Source organism: Aquarana catesbeiana, linkage group LG05, assembly GCF_042186555.1.
Source record: "Aquarana catesbeiana isolate 2022-GZ linkage group LG05, ASM4218655v1, whole genome shotgun sequence".
Lineage (NCBI taxonomy): Eukaryota > Metazoa > Chordata > Amphibia > Anura > Ranidae > Aquarana > Aquarana catesbeiana.
Genome location: NC_133328.1, coordinates 500,127,643 through 500,148,515, shown reverse-complemented (window position 1 = coordinate 500,148,515; position 20,873 = coordinate 500,127,643). Strand labels below are relative to the sequence as shown.

The window sequence follows — 20,873 nt, the reverse complement described above, 5'->3', positions numbered from 1 at the left end:
TCCGCTCATCTTCCTCCTTCCGCTCTACTCTAACAAAACTGGTGTCTTTTTTTTCTAGGAAAAGGGTTTTTTTTCTGACAGGTACCTGCTTCCACTTCCGCAATTCTCACCTAGGTCAGTTTGGCCCGCCGCCCATCCACCCACAACCTGCTGGGACACGTCACACATCCCAGGATGCTGCAGGACCAGTCTGAAAATGCCGCAGTGGGGAGCCGGCTGTCAGACATCAGGAAGTCACAGCCCACTCCCACATTGAAGATGGCCCGAAGGTCCATTGCTTCCTCTTTAAGTTAGCCAATTAAGGGTATCACCTACACCTTAAACTTTCTGCATTAATCAATGGACATATATCCCAAATTTCGAGTTGTCCCCAAAAAAGTAAAAGAGGGGAAATCTTCCAATGGGTGCACTAGTTCTAGTGACCAAGGTATTCCCCTAATTTGCATTGGTTTCCTCTCACATCCTGTATAGCTATGGGACAGGAAGTAAAGATAAAACTCCAAAATGAAACACAGATGGCAAAAAAAAAAAAAAATCTGACAGGGGTTATAGCCCTCCCTTACTCTATCTAAGATTAAAAAAAAAAAAAGTTTTGCCTATAGTTTTACTTTATTAAATGAGGTGAAGCTCTAGTCACTTACATCATCCATTCATGTGCAAGCAAAAATGCTGTTTTTATTTTCTTGCACATGGTTGAGTATTCCTTATAAAGAGAAACTTTACCACATTCAGGAAGCTCTGGGGCAAATTCCCTTGCAAAGTGCAACTTTGCAAGGGAACAGCCAATTTGTATTTAGTAAATCAACCCCATTGTCTCATAAAGTGATTTAAAGTTAAAACATATAAAAAGTACACTATTTAAATATACTCTATATGTTCTATTTTAAATGACATTATCAGGCAGTAGATAGCACAATAAAAACCACTTGACGATTGCCCCATAGTAAAAATACATCATTACTTTGTTGTTAAATACCGGGGTTATGGCAGTAGATAGCTGCCATAACCCCATTATTTTTTTTTTTAACTATGGCCGATTCTCTTTCTGATAAAAGTGCTCCCGCGGGCGGATTCGCTGTGGGATCACTTTTAGAAGCAGTGGGAGGGGTGCCTTACCGTTCATTCCCGAGCTTACCTGATCCATCGGTGAAACCTGGGAATGATCCAATGCAGGAGTTATCTGGGTATGGGGACAAATGAGGCTAAGATGGCCGCCACCTGTCTCTATGCCCTTGGAGGACCAGAGCGACTTCTGCCATCACGTTCGGTTCCCGGGCCATAATAAATCTTTTTTTTTTTTAACCGCTTAAGCCCCGAAAGACTTGTCTGCTGAATGACCAGGTCATTTTTTGTGATTCGGCACTGCGTCGCATTAACTGACAAGTACGCAGTCGTGCTGCGCTGCACCCAAACAAAATTGATGTCCTTTTTTCCCCACAAATAGAGCTTTCTTTTGGTGATATTTGATCATCTCTGCGGTTCTTATTTTTTGCGCTATAAACAAAAAAAATAGTAACATTTTTGAAAAAAATACAATATTTTGTACTTTTTGCTATAATAGATATCCCCATTTTTTTTAAAAAAAAAGCACATTTTTTCTCAGTTTAGGCCGATATGTATTCTTCTACATATTTTTGGTAATAAAAATCGCAATAAGCGTTTATTGATTGGTTTGTGCAAAAGTTATAGCATCTACAAAATAGGGGATAGATTTATAGAATTTTTATTATAATTTTTTTTTTTACCAGTAATGGCGGCGATCTGCGATTTTTATCGGAACTGCGACATTATGGCGGACACATCGGACACTTTTGACACATTTTTGGGACCATTGGCATTTATACAGCGATCAGTGCTATAAAAATGCACTGATTACCCTAAAAATGTCACTGGCAGGGAAGGGGTTAACACTAGGGGGCGATCAAGGGTGTTCCCTCTCTGTGTTCTAACTGAAGGGGGCTGGGACTGTCTAGGGGAGATGACAGATTGCTGTTCATACTTTGTATGAACACATGATCAGTCTCTTCTCCCCTCAGAGAACCGGGATCTGGGTGTTTACACACCCAGATCCCGGTTCTCGGTGTGTTACGAGCGATCGCGGGAGCCCGGCGCTCATCGCGACAGCCGGGCACTCACATCGGCTCCGGGGGGCGAGCAGCGGGCACGCGCATGCGCCCCTAGTGGCCACAGGGCGAAGTAACGTTACATAACGTAGTTTCGCCCAGCCGTGCCATTCTGCCACAGTAAAACTGCGGCGGCTGGTCGGCAAGTGGTTAAAGCAAAAGTTTAAAAAAATTGTTTTATTTTCCTTTTGATTTTAAAGGTAAATGGAAGATTTGGGGTCTTTTTAACCCCAGAGCTCTCAATAAGAGGACCTGTCATCCTTATTTCTATTACAAGGGATATTTACATAGCTTGAATTGGAATAAAAGTGATCAAAATATATAAATAAACAAATAAAGGGGCAGTGTAAAAATAAAAAGTAAAATAAATAAGACATTTTTTTTTTTAAAGCGCCCAATCCCTCCTTGCTCGTGCGCAGAAGTCACACAAGCATTTGTAAACAGTGTTCAAACCACACATGTTAGAGTGAGAGTTTTAGTGCAAGACCTCCCCTGTAACTCTAAACAGGCAACCTGCAAAGATTTTTATAAGGTCGCCTATGGAGATATTTAAGTACCGTAGTTTGTTGCCATTCCACAAGCGTGCACAGTTTTAAAGCATGACATGTCCGGTATCTATTTACTCGGCATAACATCTTCTTTCACAATATACAAAAAATTATCTATAAATTAAAGTGTATTTTCCCCCAAAAATTGTGTTTGAAAGACCGCGGCGAAAATACCGTGTGACATAAAATATTGCAACAATCACCATTTTATTTTCTAGGGTTCTAAGTTGTTTTCTAGCAAAAAATACTGATTTAAAATTTTAAACAAAAAGTGCTAGAAAAGGCCTGGTCGGCAAGTGGTTAAATGCATAAGAGCTGGCTGTAGATACTTACCAGAAAGGATATTGTATCTTTAATAAATGGGCACCCTTGCTATGGAAAAAATACTAGCAAATGTTATTTGAAGGATATGTAGGGGTGATATATCATTTATTTTGGGGAGGCATTGCCTCCCAGCGACTCTCCATGACAGTACCTCTGAAGATAACGGACATGCATAAATAAGCTCTAAATTTTCCAGGACTAAATTTCTCCTCTGAGGGGAAAATGTAATTCTTACCCAGGTTCATCTATTCATGTATATGAAATTGCAGCTATCTGTACTCCACAGCCACAGACAGGCAAACACATCCTAGATGTAATCTAAAGCAGTCAATCTCTCTGCTTGCTGTTTGTAGGTGACTGAGCAGACAACATCAAGGTTTATTTATAGGCCCCATGCTTCCAGTGACATGAAACTCCATAAAGTCTGCAAGCAAAGCCCGCTGACTTCACAGTGCAGGTGTGTTCAGCTGCCTATTATCACCAACATTGTTTAAATAACTTGATTTTCATAAAGTGCACTGAACACCGCTGTGCCATTCTGTTCTGCCATTCCTCACGTCCCCTTTTTTGCTGTCAATAAAACTTTGCAGGAAATACAATAATTCAAGGGACCTTTTCATGAAGCCTTCACTGCTGCATGTGTTAAAAAAGAAACTCAGTGGGTCATATATTTCATTACATTTCTCTAGATGTCAGAGAAAAGAAAACACATTTGTATCAGTTCAATCACTGAACCATCAATGATTGAAGTTACCGTTACTGTAGGAGAGCTGCTGTTGGTTGCCTTTGTTCTTTCGTCTTTAACGCTGTCAAGTTAAAGTTCTCCGATGTTACGTACTTTAGCACAGCCAAGTGGTGACAAATCAGTATAACTTTGAATCCCATAAGATATTATGCTCTTATTCAACAATACAATGAAAACAGATTAACTGCTATTACCACACTAGTGGTAATAATTCCTTTGATTGCCAAGAGGGTACTTATATATGGAACATAATGTTGCCAAAAAAGAAAACAAAAGAATAAGTGATTTAACTTTGTTAATTGGAATGGCTGTGATAGCGTTCCCTGCTCAAAATTTTTTTTTTTTATACCCTGCAAAGTGGAAACAGTCTTTCAGACTCCTTATGAAGGTCAGAAACACAACTGTCAGATTTTTTTTGACAAAGAAATACAGCCATATTTCACTGTTCATAAAGGCATAAAATATATTAATTTCATAGTGTGTTGAGCAGAACTGAATTAATATGAAACGGATTGAGTTTTCTCAGCTTGCATTAATCATATTAATCATCTTTTTCTTTTTTTCTTGAATGTTCATTTGATCAACTTTAGGACAAAGATTTCCTATAAGACAAATCCTAAACCCTTCTGCTTATTTTTATGCTATCAGCACAAAAGCCTCTTTCAGTTTTGTAAATAAGTCTTTCCGAAAGGAGAGAGGACCAGATTAAATGCCATTTTAGTAAATGCCCATCTTCTGGATCCCCAAATCCTCACTTGGTCTTTGCTGCACAAGAATACTTACCCATGAATAGAATCATTTCAGCCTATGGGCCTTGGGAACATAAAGCTGGTAGCTGTGATCAGCAGTTAAAGCACCAAAGAAAATACCTCATTAGAGTACTAACATGGAGAGTTTAGCCAGTACTCCCAGAAAATGTATATACATACGCCTATATTAAACAGATAGCAATGCCTGAAATCCCCTGACTTTCATTTCATATTCCAGTAAAAACATTTCAGTCTTGGGACAGTTAGTTATCTAAAGGAATTAAATATTCCTTTGCATATTGAATATCCATGTCAAGGCTGGATTCCTAAACAGCTGATACAGACTCAATAACAGTGGCAGGACCACAAAAGCAGTATTAAACCCAAAAATAAAAATGTATTAAATTGCAGCTCACCAAACCTGTAACATACTGTATGTGCTAACTCAAATCTCTCACCATTTGATTCTTTATGTGCAACACCTCAAGATACGGGATATCTCCTTTCCCAGCTGTATAAACTATTAGGCCAGCCATACATGGTTTTAATATCGGCCGGTTCAGTAGGAACCGGGTTTAATACCACTTTAAAGGTCATTCCTCTTGCCCTATTAAATGATCTGCTTGTAGCTATAGTTGTTATTTATCCTTTTGAAATTTGTCTACAATATGTTCAATCATGCTTATTCAAAAGCCACACATCAATGGATTACAGGCAGATCTAAACAAATTGTATCTCAATCATGAAAAAAAATGTCTTTAGTGACTTTAGAGGCAATTAACCCTAATCACAAGGTTAGCACGGCAACCGAAAAACACAATAGTTTATAACTAAAATATTAATGTAACACATATTTACCAATGTGACAACTCTGCCAAGTGCTACAAGAATTGCATACCTAAGCCTAAGTGAGAACATCTGTCAACTGCTTTGCTGCAAACAGCCTCATTTTGATCCAATAGGAATATTAACTGTGGTATATACACCTGCACTTAATCGGCATGAATATTTTTGATCTACTACAGTGTCTCTTAAACTTAAACTTGGGACTGCGACATTATGAAATAGGGAAGAGTGTCCTCAAGCTGTTCTATGTAGGGAATATCGTATCAATGAAATCCTTAAACTTAATAAGCTAAATGGCATTTTAACAAAACATCCTCAGCATGTAATCATACCTAAGGAAATTGTCAATGGCAAGACAGAAAGTTTCAAAAACACAAGTTTCGAAGTATGGTCATTTGAGGCAGAATCAATATATAAGACAGTGGTTGTTGGTAGCTAGCTAGCATCATAACACCACTTTAGACTATGTTGTTATCCAGTGATTTTCATGAACAGTTTATGCCCCTCTATGATTTATTTTGAACACAGAGCTAATTTTAATTACTGCCTCATGCCACCTGTCCTGGATTTGCCAGGACAGTCCCAGATCTAGGTGCTGTGGCCCGATAATGCTGTTTCCTGTTCCCAAGAAAACAGCATCACCTTTTTGTTAGGTACTGGGTATCGTCAACTTATAGGGGATTGCACCTGCGGGTAAGCGGGACCTGCTTGTTTAGGAAAGTGGATGTGATCTGGGTTGGACAACCTGGAAAGTGGGCATGATTTGAATGGAACTATTAAGAAGGGCCATGGGACGGGTGGGTGTGTCAGTGTTGGCAAGAATGCTCTTTTTCTTTTTTTTTAATAAGAGTATTGTTATTTGTCTTTGTATAGCCTTTCTGATAAATTTCTTATGTGGGTCCACAGATTAAAAATGTTGTGTTCAGATGTGGGTTAGTATGCTTTATGTACCAGTAAAAAAAATGTGCATTGTCATTCTGGCACTTGTAACATTGTAAATTCTCTTGTCAATATTGTGAAATGGGGGAACCCGGGTTCACCAGCCAGCCAAGTTTGTAACACACAGCTGATTTAAAAAAAAAGCAAGGAAAACAAAATAGCTTCTCATCAGCATAAGCAACATAAACAGTCTATAGTTTCTTGTACTCCAAAAAAAGCCATAAACGTGTCCCTTAACAAAGCCTTCTCCATGGTGGCTCAATGAGTCCATGCTTAACGATGTGATAGTTTTCAAGGAAATCGAATCAGAATTACACACGTTCTTTTAGGAAAATCGGCCCTCGAATACCTCCCCGACTACCAATTGGGCAGCCCATAAGGTTACTATTAGGGGAGACCTCTCCAAATAGCAGCACGAATCAAGCAAAATTGCAAGATCATAATTAAGCAAAGGGAGGAGGAACTTCAAACCCTTTTAAAAGAACAGCGCAAATCTCCTTAAGAAGACATGCGATATAAAATTGATATGGCAAGAATAGTATTGAATGTGTGTCTTACCACACAGATTACAATTCTCAGATACATTTCTTAAGTACATTATCTCGTAAATCTGATATTGTTACTATGACATCTATGGAATATCTATGCCACAAATACGACAAAATCCAAGGTCATATATCAGAGATATATGGTATCCTAACTTTTATCCTAACTAAATTGGGCTATATGGAAAAATAGGAGCAGGATATCAATGACACTCTCGAGCTTGATGAATGGCGTTCGTTAGCTCAAGCAGCCTCGAGGTCTCTTATCAACACCTCCATTATTGAGGCAAACTACAAAGTCCAATTATAATGGTACATGGTTCCGGATAGGCTGGCCGCCTGTGTCCCGAGATCTTCTCAGCTATGTTTCAGAGTCTGTGGTCAGGCAGACACCACAGTGTTTCACATACGGTGGCAGTGTCCCAAATGAGGTGTTTTTGGATAAAAGTATATAATTTCATCTTTTCCCTCACACAAATTAATCTGATCAAATCCCCTAAACAGGCATTACTAGGCAGCGTGGTGGAGGAAGCCCTAGAGACATCAAAGGAGACTCATCACTTATATACAGTATTTGTGTCAGCAAAAATTATCACTGGCAAGTCCTGGAAATTGGCAGTCATATCTTTTGATCAGATTAAGTACAAACTCTCCTGGATTATGATAAATGAGAAGTTAACGGCTATCTTAACCTCCCTGGCGGTATGATTATGTCAGATTTTTGATGATCAAAGCAGTACATTGTTTTGCATGGAAATTTGGCGTTTTATATTGTAGACCTGTAATTCTTATGCCACGTACACACGGGCAGAATTTCCATCAAAAAAAGTGTGATGGGAGCTTTTGGTTGGATATTCCGACCGTGTGTATGCTCTATCCAACTTTTTCTGTCTGAATTTCCGCCAGCAAAAGATTGAGAGCTGGTTCTCTATTTTTCCAACGGAAAAAGTTCTTGACGGAAATTCCGTTCGTCTGTATGCAATTCCGACACGCAAAAAAACACGCATGCTCAGAAACAATTCAACGCATGCTTGGAAGCATTGAACTTCATTTTCTCGGCTTGTCGTACTGTTGTACATCACCGCGTTCTTGACGGTCGAAAGTTCAGAGAACTTTTGTATGACCGTGTGTATGCAAGGCAAGCTTGAGCGGAATTCCGTCGGAAAAACCATCCAAGATTTTTCCGACGTAAATTCCGCTCATATGTACGGGGCATAAGGAATAACACACTTAAATCTGTCCAAACAAGAGTCTAGTAGACATCCCGGGTATGATAAAGTTTAAAACACAAAATCATAAATTATAATATAATAAATAACTATAAATAAATATAACAAATAATAATATAATAACAATAAAATGTATTCAATAATGTAATCAAATCAAAAACGCTGAAATTTGCTCAGTTGCAGAATTGTCGCTGTCGTTACTTTCAGTGTTTGATGACGAATTTCGCCACAAATCACTATCGCTCAATTCTGCAAGTGATTCTAATTTATTGTCGCTGTTTTCTAGCTGGTCTAAAACTGCTTTTGACGTAAAGGGACACTTTTTGGTTGCCATGCACAATCTCGAGTTTCCAGACAGAAAGAACAGTATATATAATATAAAACTGCATGAAGGGCACTGGACAAAGCATTAGGGACAAAAGGGATGCAAAATAATTTCATACAGTTATGTACTCTGTAAGATTACAGTGTACTGTATGTATTGTGTGTTTTTCACTTAGCAATGCTAGCGATGTAAAGCTAGCAGGCGATGCTCACAGGCAACTGAGTAGGGCACTGTGATAGATCGAGCGGAGGACACAGCTTGCACACAGCGGGGAGACATTGCAGGATCCTGGGGACAAGGTAAGTAACTTTTCCTGGATCCTGTGATGCGATCCCGAGTGTGGCTCGGGGTTACCGCTTTTGGTACTCAAAATTCACCCCGAGCCACACTCGGGAATACCGCCAGGGAGGTTAAGTGACAAAATTAAGCTGTTTGAAAAAGGTGTAGGATCCATGGATCAACTATCTGACTACTGATCCCAGGACTTTGCCCGCTTAAATTGACTATTAGACAGTGAAGATTGGAGCGCGGCAGTTTCTTACCCTCTTCCCCTTCTTCCCCCTTTTCTTTCTAGGCCATCTTCCCCTTTTCTCTATTTGTAGCTATATTCCTTTCTACTGTTAACTAAGGGAATAGGCTAGTTTTGGTGGTTTACATAATGTGATCGCCCCCCCCCCCCCATGACGGAAGCTGACTGTCATTGAGCATGTGACAAGAAAACTCAGGGATTGACCTAGAGAACACATTCATTACTACAACTACATAAGGTACAAGCAACGTGCTCTAGAGTAGCATTTTGGGGGCTGATGGCCTTCAGACTGGGAGCGGGCCGCAAAATGTTACAAAATAGGGAAATGTACCCCTGATACTTAAATGAGACTACTGGTATTGAATATATAATTTCTTATGTATAACCAAACCAGACTATTGGTATACTCCTCTCGCTCCTAGAGTTAACAATATCTAGGCACTCTCCTCTATGGATCATGTTCATTATATTCCTATTGTTTTTCTTATACTGTACATATATTTTGTACAATGAAGAATTTGCTTACTTGTCAATTCTTCTGTCTTCGGATTTCTATTTACCTGTTTATCTTTCACTTATTTTGTCAAATTTTCAATAAAAACGATTGAAAGAGAAGTTGTCCAGCAGTGACATCAGCACAGAACTGGCAAAAACCAGTGGGACCCAGTGTACACCCATCAACTGTCTGGAGAAGTCTGACCAGAAGTGGTCTTCATATAAGAATTGCGCCCAAAAAGCCATACTTCCATTGTGGAAACAAAGCGATTCAACTATGCATGAAAACATGGAAACAGGGGTGCAGAAAGATTGCAGAAGGCGCTCTGGACCGATGAGTCAAAATTTGAAATATTTGGCTGTAGCAGGAGGCAGTTTGTTCGCCAAAGGGCTGGAGAGTGGTACAATAATGGGTGTCTACAGGTAACAGTAAAGCATGGTGGAGGTTCCTTGAAAGTTTGGGGGTGCATTTCTGCAAATGTAGTTGGAGATTTGGTCAGGGCCAATGGTGTCCTCAGTGCTGAGTGGTGTGTACTACATGGTAATTTGCAGATACTAATCATTCTGCACATACAGGCAAATTAAACAAATATGCACACCTAGGCACTGTCCTCCAGTTTACTCCATACGGTATCACTATTTTACTTTTACATAATAAATGTGTTTTGTTAATATACAAGGATTTGTTTCTGTTATGCTTTCACAAATATGCCAAGTGGAGCCTTATGTAGTACTCATATGGTCTTACTAAATATTTAGAAATAGAATTTTAAAAAATCGAATTTCAAAGAGTGTTCAAAAGGCTGTTTTGCTAATAAGGTATTTCCAATAGCAAACTGCTAAGTGCTATAACAAGATCTGACTACTTGTTTAGGGAAAATGGAGACAATCCACATGGCAAGAAATCCATGCATTTATTCCACACTGTAAATTGGTGCTTGAACATACACGTAATGTTGTACTATGATCAAATAACCTATAAATAATTGTGTTTTGATATAACTTAGAATAACATCCTTCATCACCACATGGTAATGCAACGATCACAAATGATAAATAGCTGACTATTTCCTTTCACACAAATACTTGGAGTTTGTTTACACTGGGTCTGTCCAAATGGAAGATTATGGTTCAAAAGCCAAGAATAACTAGATTTTTGGACCCGGTCTTCAAGTATGGATAATAAGTATGCACCAGACAGCCTTTTAAGAGAATGTTGCCACATTCAAATTTTCTGTCCCATAACACCACATTCACATTCTGAGCCAGAGAGCAACACATGTTTTCTCTGGGGCCGTAATTTGTTATGGAGTTGGAACCTAGCAGTATAGCCTGTGGCAAATTGTAAGCACAAAGTTGACATCCAGGGTCTTAATCGGGTATTGTAGATTGTGAATTTGTCTTCTGAAAATGTTTGTTTTTCGTTTTAACCAAAGCAAAAGAAGTGTGAAATTTACAGTGCTGAGCCCAATATGATAGTGTTGAAATATATTGGGCTATTGAAATGTCTTCTAGACATTTTCTTATTGATTGCTGAGACGCACATTGAGACTGCTCTTCCCGATCCTCCCCCATCTTCAGGTCTCAGCTAGTTTAATTCTTTCCATATCAATGAAACACCCATACTGCACTGCTTCATCTTGATGGCATTATAGGTTCTTACAGTAATTAGCATAAAACACAAAAGACAGGATTCCAAAGCAAAAAAATAGCTCTTGGTGTATAACTCTTAAGTCTTAAAGGCCAACTACTTTAGCACTATAACACCACCACCTACCACTGAAAAAGTCTACTGCTGCCCTGGGAAATTATTATGCAGTCTGACTCTACAAGGCAACACTGAATGTCTGTAAGCATTGTAATTACAACCTTAAGAAATTAAGACCGTGACATTCCCTACTATCCTCTGTTCCTGATGCATGCATTCGTGTTTCAAAAATGATCCCCTATTGAGTATCAGTAAACAAACACCAATGAATACTAATCTATCCTACTCCTGCTAAATGCACACCGTGTCTGAAATCAAAACTGGACCAGAGAAATTTGTTGAAGCTGGTAAACCCCAGCTCAATGGCATCGGCAAACTGATGAGGTTGTGATTGATAGAGGCAAAAAGTATTGATATACAAAGAGCAGATCATTGTCAGACACATTCCCATATGATATATAAACACAATTAAAGTATAACTAAAGTAATTTCTTCATTTTGGATTGAGTAAGGGAGGGTTATAACCCCTGTCAGTTTTATCTGTCATCTGTGTCACATTGGGGAGATTCCCATTCACTTCCTGCCCCTTAGCCAATACAGAAAGTTAGAGGAAATTCCTCTACAACTCCTCTATAACTGGCTTCCACCAGGGTCACCTGAACTAGTTTCCCCATTGTAAGATTACCCCTCTATTACAGTTCTGGTTACAACCCCAAATTTGGCATTTTCTTTTACTTTCACTTTCAATGATAATGGTAAACATGCCAAATAGAGAGGGTGAATCTCCTTTACTGGGCATAGACACCAATAGAAACCCAAGAGGTGTTTTCATCCCTCTCCACTCTGCCAAAACTAAAAAAAATGGTTGTTTTTATCTTCTTTTTTAACATTGTATAAATAAAGTCTATATTTTATTCTATTGGTTGCTGTCTCCTTGCTGTGCCGCTATAGTCCTATTTTTATAGGTAACAGGAGTATACTCTAGTTGGTACCTATTGGGACAAGGCTTTAAAAGTCTCCCTTTCCTTTTTTTCTACATGTTCTTCATATATTATTATTATTAATCCAGGTACTTATATAGCGCCGTCAATTTACGCAGCGCTTTACATATATATTATACATTCAGATCAGTCCCCACCCTCAAGGAGCTTACAATATAAGGTCCCTAACTCACATTCATACATATACATATTAGGGCCAATTTAGACAAGATCCAATTAACCTACCAGCATGTCTTTGGAGTGTGGGAGGAAACCGGAGTGCCTGGAGGAAACCCACGCAGGCACAGGGAGAACATGCAAACTCCAGGCATTTTTTGCTTTGTTACACAGACATTATACAAGTTACTTATACTTACCATAATGACAGTAAGGGAAATGGTCAGTCGGGAAACACCGCCAAAATAGGCTGCCGAACCAATGGCTGCAAAAAGGCCGGGATCAATCCATTTTCCATACTCATCACTTTGGACTCCAAACATGTACACCAGAATAAGACCAACAATTCTCCCAATAAGAGCACCAGTGTAGCTGTAGAGAAATATCATGATAATTGATTTTGCTAATTGAGGGGTCAGAGTTATGACTTGCATATTAGGAGACTAGACAAAGAATAAAGTACTGCAAACAGAAGTGCAGCAATAAATTATATATTTAGTCGTTAATATTTAAACTAATTCAGTGATAAAAGAAGCTTATTGGAAAACTAAGTTATATCATCAGGGCTGTATTAAGTATAATGGCATGTATAGGCATGAACTTAGGGCAGCAGGGTAAGAGGGCAGCAACAAGACTCAAAATGTCCTAATTCTGATAAATTTCTACTTCTGGAAATTTATAGATAAACTCAGCAAGAGAATGATAGGGGGAAAGAGTGCAAAGGATATTGAGAGAAAATCATAAGACTTTCTGAAGTTTAAAAAACATGAAACTACCTCTCCTTTCTCTTGTTTATTGGCCTTTACAGTTGAAGTGTAGCAGAACCTATACTACCAGTGACAATGTGTTTGTGCAGTTGTTTTTTACTAATAATCTCATGACAGGAGGGATGGAGCATGTATGACAGAGTGTGCCTTGGCATGGTGTATACACGTGGCCCAAAGGCTATAAAATAATTCTTATTCCTAATGAATATCACATAAATAACTAGTTTGCTTACAGCATGGGTACAACAAGTCCACTGGAAATTGCAGCTCCAGCAGTCCAACAGGAAATAAGAAAGTAAAATATCAGAGTCGTAAGAAGAGCTAGAAGTCCAAACTTCATATGAGTTCCTCGCTGGAACAGAAGCATGATACCATGTTTCCCATTTCCAACCAGCAGAGCAGCAGCTAAAAGCAAAATGCAGGTGATTAGAATTAAAAAAAAAAAAAAAAAAAAAAAATTTTTTTTTTGGCAGTATACAGTTGTGTGAAAAAGTATTTGCCCCCTCCCTGATTTTTTTATTTTTTTGCATATTTGTCACACTTAAATGATTCAGATGATCAAACTAATTTTAACATTACACAAAGATAACCCGAGTAAATCCAAGATGTAGTTTTTAAATTATTATTTCATTTATTAAGGGAAAAAAGCTGTTCAACCTGCCTGGCCCTATGTGAAAAAGTAATTGCCACCTCCGATGCTGAATCATGAATGAACTCTGATTAACCACAATTTTTTGGAAAGCTGAGTTAAATTTCACTTGCCACAACCAGGCCTGATTACTGCCAGACCCGTTGAATCAAGAAATCACATAAATAGAAGCTGTCTGACAAAGTGAAGCACGCTAACAGATCACAAAAAGCAACACATCATACCACAATCTAAAAAAATTCAAGAACAGATTAGAAACAAAGTAATGTACATGTATCGGTCTGGGAAGGGTTTCAAAGCCATTTCTAAGGCTTTGGAACTCCAGTGAATCATGGGGAGAGCCATTAACCACAAATGGAGATAACTTGGAACAGCGATGAACCTTCCCAGGAGTGGCCGGCCTACAAAAAAAAATCCAAGAGCATGACAACGACTCACCTAGGTGGTCATAAAAGAACCCAGAACAACATCTAAAGAACTGCAGGCCTCAGTTGCTTCAGGTAAGATCAGTGTTCATGATTCAACATTAAAGCGGGGGTCCACCTATCTATCGTTTTTTTTTTTTTTTTTTTTGAGTTCATTCACAAACTTTTCTTCTCAGCATTACATACTCACATATTGTGTGTAATATGTCTGCCTGTGTCAGATTTATTCGGAAAGAATAACTTATATTATTCACTGCAGTCGGTTTCCATCTTCATTGTGGGCATTTAAAGCCCACAAGTATTTATTTCCTGGATGTGGTGAATGCTGTGCTCCCAGCATTCACCACTCGTTCCTGCACATGCTCAGTGGCATCCTGGGAAGCCTGAGACTAGCTCCCAGGAGTCTGGGAGAGGCTAGAAACACGCCTACTCCCACGGGAGGAGAACCAGGAAGTGCAAAGAAGAATAGAAAAATAAAAGGTAATTACGGCGATTTAAATTTTTTTAAACGGCATGTCAGCATCTAGGCAAGGAAGAGAATACATACAGATATTGTTCAAAATTTGTGTGGAACCCCGCTTTAAGAAAGAGACTGAACAAAAATGGCATTCATGGGAGAGTTCCAAGGCCAAAGCCACTGCTGACCAAAAAGAACACAAAGGCTCATCTCACATTTACCAAAAAACATCTTGATTATCCCCAAGACTTTTAGGTAAATATTCTTTGGACTGATGAGACAAACAAAGCAAAATTTAGGTTTTGGAGTGGCCTAGTCAAAGCCCGGACTTAAATTCAATTGAGATGCTGTATCATGACCTTACACAGGCCGTTCATGCTGGAAAACCCTCCAGTGTGGCTGAATTAAAACAATTCTGCAAAGAAGAGTGGGCCAAAATTGCTCCACACCAATGTGAAAGACTCATTGCCAGTTATCGCAAACGCTTGATTGCAGTTGTTGCCACCAAGGGTGGCACAACCAGTTATTAGGTTTAGGGGGCAATTACATTTTCACATAAAGGTTTGGACAGCTTTTTTGCCCTAATAAATGAAACCATCATTTAAAAACTGCATTTTGTATTTACTCGGGTTATCTTTGTGTAATAATAAAAAGGAATAAAAGAACCGCGCTATATGCCACAGGTATTAAATATACATAAACCACATTATATTATGACCTGAAATCAAAAAATCGCAAAAAAGTCCCATAAGAAGTGCTCATAACAAACTTCAAAGGTTTAAACAATAAAAGTTCCAAGTACCAAATAAAGTGCTCGTGCTCAAAAAATGGATGTGGATATTCCGTACTTGATACGTGCTCAAAGAAGGTGCCCCCACATAGATGTAAACTCACCCCTCAAAATGGACCAACTATTGCTAGTTTGGTCAGACACGCATGTGGGGCAGCCCCTGTGGACCCTCTTTGGACTTTGAAGTTTGTGATCACAACCTCCTTAAGACGGCCTGTTTGATAGGCTGAAATGCGTTGAGGTTGATCCGCGTCATTGCGACTCCCAGTCCTGGAAATCGAACAGCAAGCCGCGGCGGCGTCTTATCATTGCCTATGGGCAGATTTCCTGGGAACTTACCTGCTATTCACACCAGGTGCCAGGACCCCTACATGTGAATTCAATTATTATGTCTTTTTTATCTGAAATACATTTTTAAACAGTATTGTGCAATGAAGTTTTTCTGTCATATCTATCCATATGAGGAATACTTATCCCAGACAACGCCAGTCCAAAGAGGATCCACGGGGACTGCCCCATATGCGTGTCTGACCAAACTAGCAATAATTGGTCCATTTTGAGGGGTGAGTTTACATCTATGTGGGGGCACCTTCTTTGAGCATGTATCAAGTATGGAATATCCACATCTATTTTTTGAGCATGAGCACTTTATTTGGGACTTGGAACTTTTATTGTTTAAGCCTTTGAAGTTTGTTATGTGCACTCCTTATAGGACTTTTTAGCGATTTTGATTTCAGGTCATAATATAATGTGGTTTATGTATATTTAATACCTGTGGCATATAGCGTGGTTCTTTTAAAGTTAATGTTTAGCCAAAAAAATCTTCTCTATAGCTTCAGTGACCTAACTTACCTGTAATGAAGTACAGTATGTACTATATTGTGCAGGCAGCTGGATCCTGTAAAAAATCTTCTGTGCAGGGTAACATTTCTGAGTCTTTTGTGAAGCCGCAATAAACAAACTACTGACAGGGAGCCACCCTCTCCTCCTTTCATGGTGTACACTGAGTGGGGGAGAGAATTCTGTAATTCATCAGTCTGTCATTCATTCACAGATTGTGTTACATGCAGTGTACACTATGAAACAACTTTTCACAATGGAAGAGGAGGAGTGGGCAGGCCCCACAGGAGCTTGTTCATTGTAGCTTCATAGAAGACCCAAGGCTATTAACCCCTGCCGCTTCAGAAACTCAGCACCATGAAGTCGATGGGGGATCCCTGATTAGAAGGTTTCTACAGGATCTAGCTGCATACACAATGTGGGGAATACTTCATAACGGATAAGTTAGGTCACTAAAGCTATAATGTTTGTTTAGCTAAACTTCAGCTTTTAACCTATAAATGCTGATTATCCGAAAAGGTTAGTTGCCTGATTCAAAGAACAATTACACGTGCCTGGCAAATGCCAGGAATGTAACTGTACCTTGTGCTCTCAACAAAATTGACCAACCATCATGTCAGTTTAGGATCACACAGAAGCCAAGATGGCAGCTTCCTTGGCTGAAAAAATGATAGGAGACTTTAGTTCTGCTTTAACACCTGAAAAATATTCCATTAAATGTAGTTTAAGTAGATTTGAATCCAGTTTTCCACCATTTTAATATTTCATATTTTTATTTGGGATCATGGAGCAAAGTAAACTTCAATAGTTGTTTCTTGGCAAAATGAAATGGCCACATACACTATATTACCAAAAGTATTGGGACACCTGCCTTTACACGCACATAAACTTTAATGGCATCCCAGTCTTAGTGTGTAGGGTTCAATATTGCGGTGGCCCACCCTTTGCAGCTATAACAGCTTCAACTCTTCTGGGAAGGCTGTCCACAAGGTTTAGGAGTATGTCTATGGGAATGTTTGATCATTCTTTCAGAAGCGCATTTGTGAGGTCAGGCACTGATGTTGGACGAGAAGGCCTGGCTCGCAGTCTCCGCTCTAATTCATCCCAAAGGTGTTCTATTGGGTTGAGGTCAGGACTCTGTGCAGGCCTGTCACGTTTCTCCACCCCAAAGTCACTCATCCATGTCTTTATGGACCTTGTTTGTGCACTGGTCCAAATAATTTGGTGGAGGGGGGATTATTATGTGGGGTTGTTTTTCAGGGGTTGGACTTGGCCCCTTAGTTCCAGTGAAGGGAACTCCTAAGGCGTCAGCATACCAAGACATTTATGACAATTTCATGCTCCCAACTTTGTGGGAATAGTTTGGGGATGGCCCCTTCCTATTCCAACATGACTGAGCACCAGTGCACAAAGCAAAGTTCATAAACACATGGATGAGTGGGTTTGGTGTGGAGGAACTTGACTGATCTTCACAGAGTCCTGACCTCAACCCAATAGAACACCTTTAGGATGAAACTGTGAGCCAGGTCTTCTCGTCCAACATCACTGCCTGACCTCACAAATGCTCTTCTGGAAGAATGGTCAAACATTCCCATAGACATACTCCTAAACCTTGTGGACAGCCTTCCCAGAAGAGTTGAAGCTGTTTTTGAAGCTCTTATAGCTGCAAAGGGTGGGCCAACTCAATATTGAACCCTACGGACTAATGCCCCGTACACACGGTCGGATTTTCCGATGGAAAATGTCCGATCAGAGCGTGTTGTCGGAAATTCCGACCGTGTGTAGGCTCCATCGGACATTTTCCATCGGATTTTCCGACAAACAAAGTTGGAGAGCAGGAGATAACATTTTCCGACAACAAAATCCGTTGTCGGAAATTCCGATCCTGTGTACACAAATCCGACGGACAAAGTGCCACGCATGCTCAGAATAAATAAAGAGATGAAAGCTATTGGCCACTGCCCCGTTTATAGTCCCAACGTACGTGTTTTACGTCACCGCGTTCAGAACGATCGGATTTTCCGACAACTTTGTGTGACCGTGTGTATGCAAGACAAGTTTGAGCCAACATCCGTCGGAAAAAATCCTAGGATTTTGTTGTCGAAATGTCCGAACAAAGTCCGACCGTGTGTACGCCCTATAAGACTGGGGTGCCATTAAAGTTCATGTGCGTGTAAAGGCAGGTGTCACAATACATTTGGACATATAGTGTATAAGTTGAAATAGAATCATTATCTAAATCCTTGGATCCATCCCTGTCGGCAGTCTCCAAATCTGCTACATATCACTTTTCTAATCCAACAGCAGGGATGTTACCAAGTTATAAAATTCACGGCTGTTGGTCATTTAGGGGTCTATAAGGATTCACTAAGCACTAGAAGATTTAAATAGTAATTACAGCCAAAAAGGGCCTACAATAGCTGTCAGGTTTATTGCTGTGTCCATGACAGGAAGAAACACTCTTACCATTTATCCTGGTGTCTATTGTCATCAGGAGAAAAAGTGATTGAAGGTCCAAAATTTTACCGTTATTGCTAAAACAGGGAAACCTGGACGACCTATTCCAGCGATAGCTGGCATTAGGAGACTTTTCTTTTGGGCTTGTTTACATTTGTGGTCTGGGGACAGTAAAAAAAGACAAGTGAGCCAACTCACCACCTGTCAATGAGCAATGGATCCCTTTTCACAGGGTGGGCAAGGGCTGCCACACATCTAAACTTAGCTTTATACTGGAGAGAGTTCTTCTCACTTCCTGTTGTGTTTTTGGGACAGGAAGTGAAGAGAAAGTTATCTAATGAGACACATAAAGCAAAACAAAAAATGCAATTGATGTTTTAACACTTCCCTTCTCCATCTGAACCTAGCAAAAGTTTGAACCTCAAAAAACTGGTATCTTTAACTAGCAAGACAAGAATATTGGAAACATCTACAGCTAAGTCAAAACATAATATATATGCACAAGCAAGCCCAACCTCACCTTACCTCTTGGCAGAAATATGGAATGGACAAGTCCTCTAAAATGTATTCTAGGAGAACAGTACAACAAAAGTCCTGGAAAGTGCAGCACAGATAACTACAGTACAGTCTAAAAAGAATTGTGGAGTATGTAAAGTACACATTATTGGTTCATTCTTATCCATATATTCTACTGTAGTACCTTGGTTTATAGTATGATTCAATGCTCCCTCTGATCCAGACGTAGAACTATCAGGACAATTATATTCTGAGACATCCCACAATCCATGTGAATCATGTGATCTGTTGAAGAGCGAGATGCAGAAAAATAAATGTAACATGCATTCATTTCCATATGGTTCTAAAACACCAAGTAGTTTACTAAATATCCCTTCATTTTTATGGCATGTTAATAGTACCATGTTAGCTATTCATCAATGCAGAATGTTTGTAGTTTAAAGCGTAACTATGGTCAAAATGTAAAATATATTAATTTTCACAACATATTTCAATTTTTTATAGCTTGCTCCTATTAATGCACATAATCTTGACCTCCAGAAGATTTACCCCCTTCACGACCAGGCCATTTTTTGAGACACAGCACTGCGTTACTTTAACTGACAATTGCGTGGTCATGCAACACTGTACCCAAATAAAATGTATATAATTTTTTTCCCACAACTAGAGCATTCTTTTGGTGGCATTTGATCACCACTGCATTTTTTTATTTTTTGCACTATAAACAAAAAAGACAGAAAATTTAGGAAAAAAATGATACTTTTGGAACCAGTGACACTAATACAGTGATTAGTGCTAACAATATGCACTGTCACTGTACTAATAACACTGGCTGGGAAAGGGTTAAACATCTAGGGGGATCAAAGGGTTAACTGTGTGCCTAGCCAGTGTTTTATTGTACAATGTATGTGTGCTGCTTTTACTCAGGGAAGTGATGGATTTTATTCCTTGCTTTACAGGGACACAAAATCCATCCCTTCCCCCTGTCAGAACGGAGAGCTGCCTTGTTTACGTAGGCAGAGCTCTGTTCTGTGTCTCTGCCTGATGATTGGTGGGTGTCGTCAAACATCCAGTGCCCAACACCTGCAGATCGGCTTCTCCTGTGAATAATCACATCAGAAGCGGCCTGGCGGCGGCACACGTGTCCGCTAGGCGGAAGTGCAGAATCATGTATATATTCTGCCCAGGAGGACCACCCTGTACCAGAAAATTTTCTAGAGGCTGGTTCTTAACTGGTTAAAGCTGGGAAACATACTTAGTGAAGATCCCTATACATTTACTTTGTTGAATTCTGTGACACATATTTAGTATTCACTGGAGTAGGCACTGCTGCGTCACACATTTCACAGAGCCTGCTCTGAGCCAGTTCTGAAATCCACATATTAAAGTGTTACTAAACCCACAACAGTAAAATCAGTTTGTATATACAGTAAAGTATGCTTGTTATACTCACTGTGGAACCTAAGGGGTTAATCCCCTGCATTGTGTAAAAAGGCCGTTTGATCCTGGCTTCTCTGATCCTCCCCTTCTTCCACTGACTCCTAATAATTTCCTGATGTAGCAGAGTCTATGGAGTCAGGCTGCACATGCTCAGTTTTGTGTGTATGGCTAGAGAGGTTTTTATTTTCTTGAGAGGATGCATGTTATTAGGACAGGGCCAATTAGCACTGTCCAGACAGAGGGTCAGGGGTCTTGCAGTCTCATAGCTCA

At 39.6% G+C, this 20,873-nt stretch overlaps 1 protein-coding gene across 2 annotated transcripts in view; it reads right to left on the bottom strand.

The window, feature by feature from the left end:
- LOC141145159 (chloride channel protein C-like) overlaps positions 1 to 20,873 on the bottom strand; it is a 225,666-nt gene that overhangs the window by 118,997 nt on the left and 85,796 nt on the right. For both annotated transcript variants that reach the window (XM_073631572.1, XM_073631571.1), the window contains exons 11-13: positions 19,348 to 19,448; positions 13,263 to 13,434; positions 12,463 to 12,634 (exon numbers count right to left, since the gene is read on the bottom strand). In XM_073631572.1, coding sequence (XP_073487673.1) covers positions 12,463 to 12,634; positions 13,263 to 13,434; positions 19,348 to 19,448 — 445 coding nt within the window. The remainder of the gene's footprint in view (positions 1 to 12,462; positions 12,635 to 13,262; positions 13,435 to 19,347; positions 19,449 to 20,873) is intronic.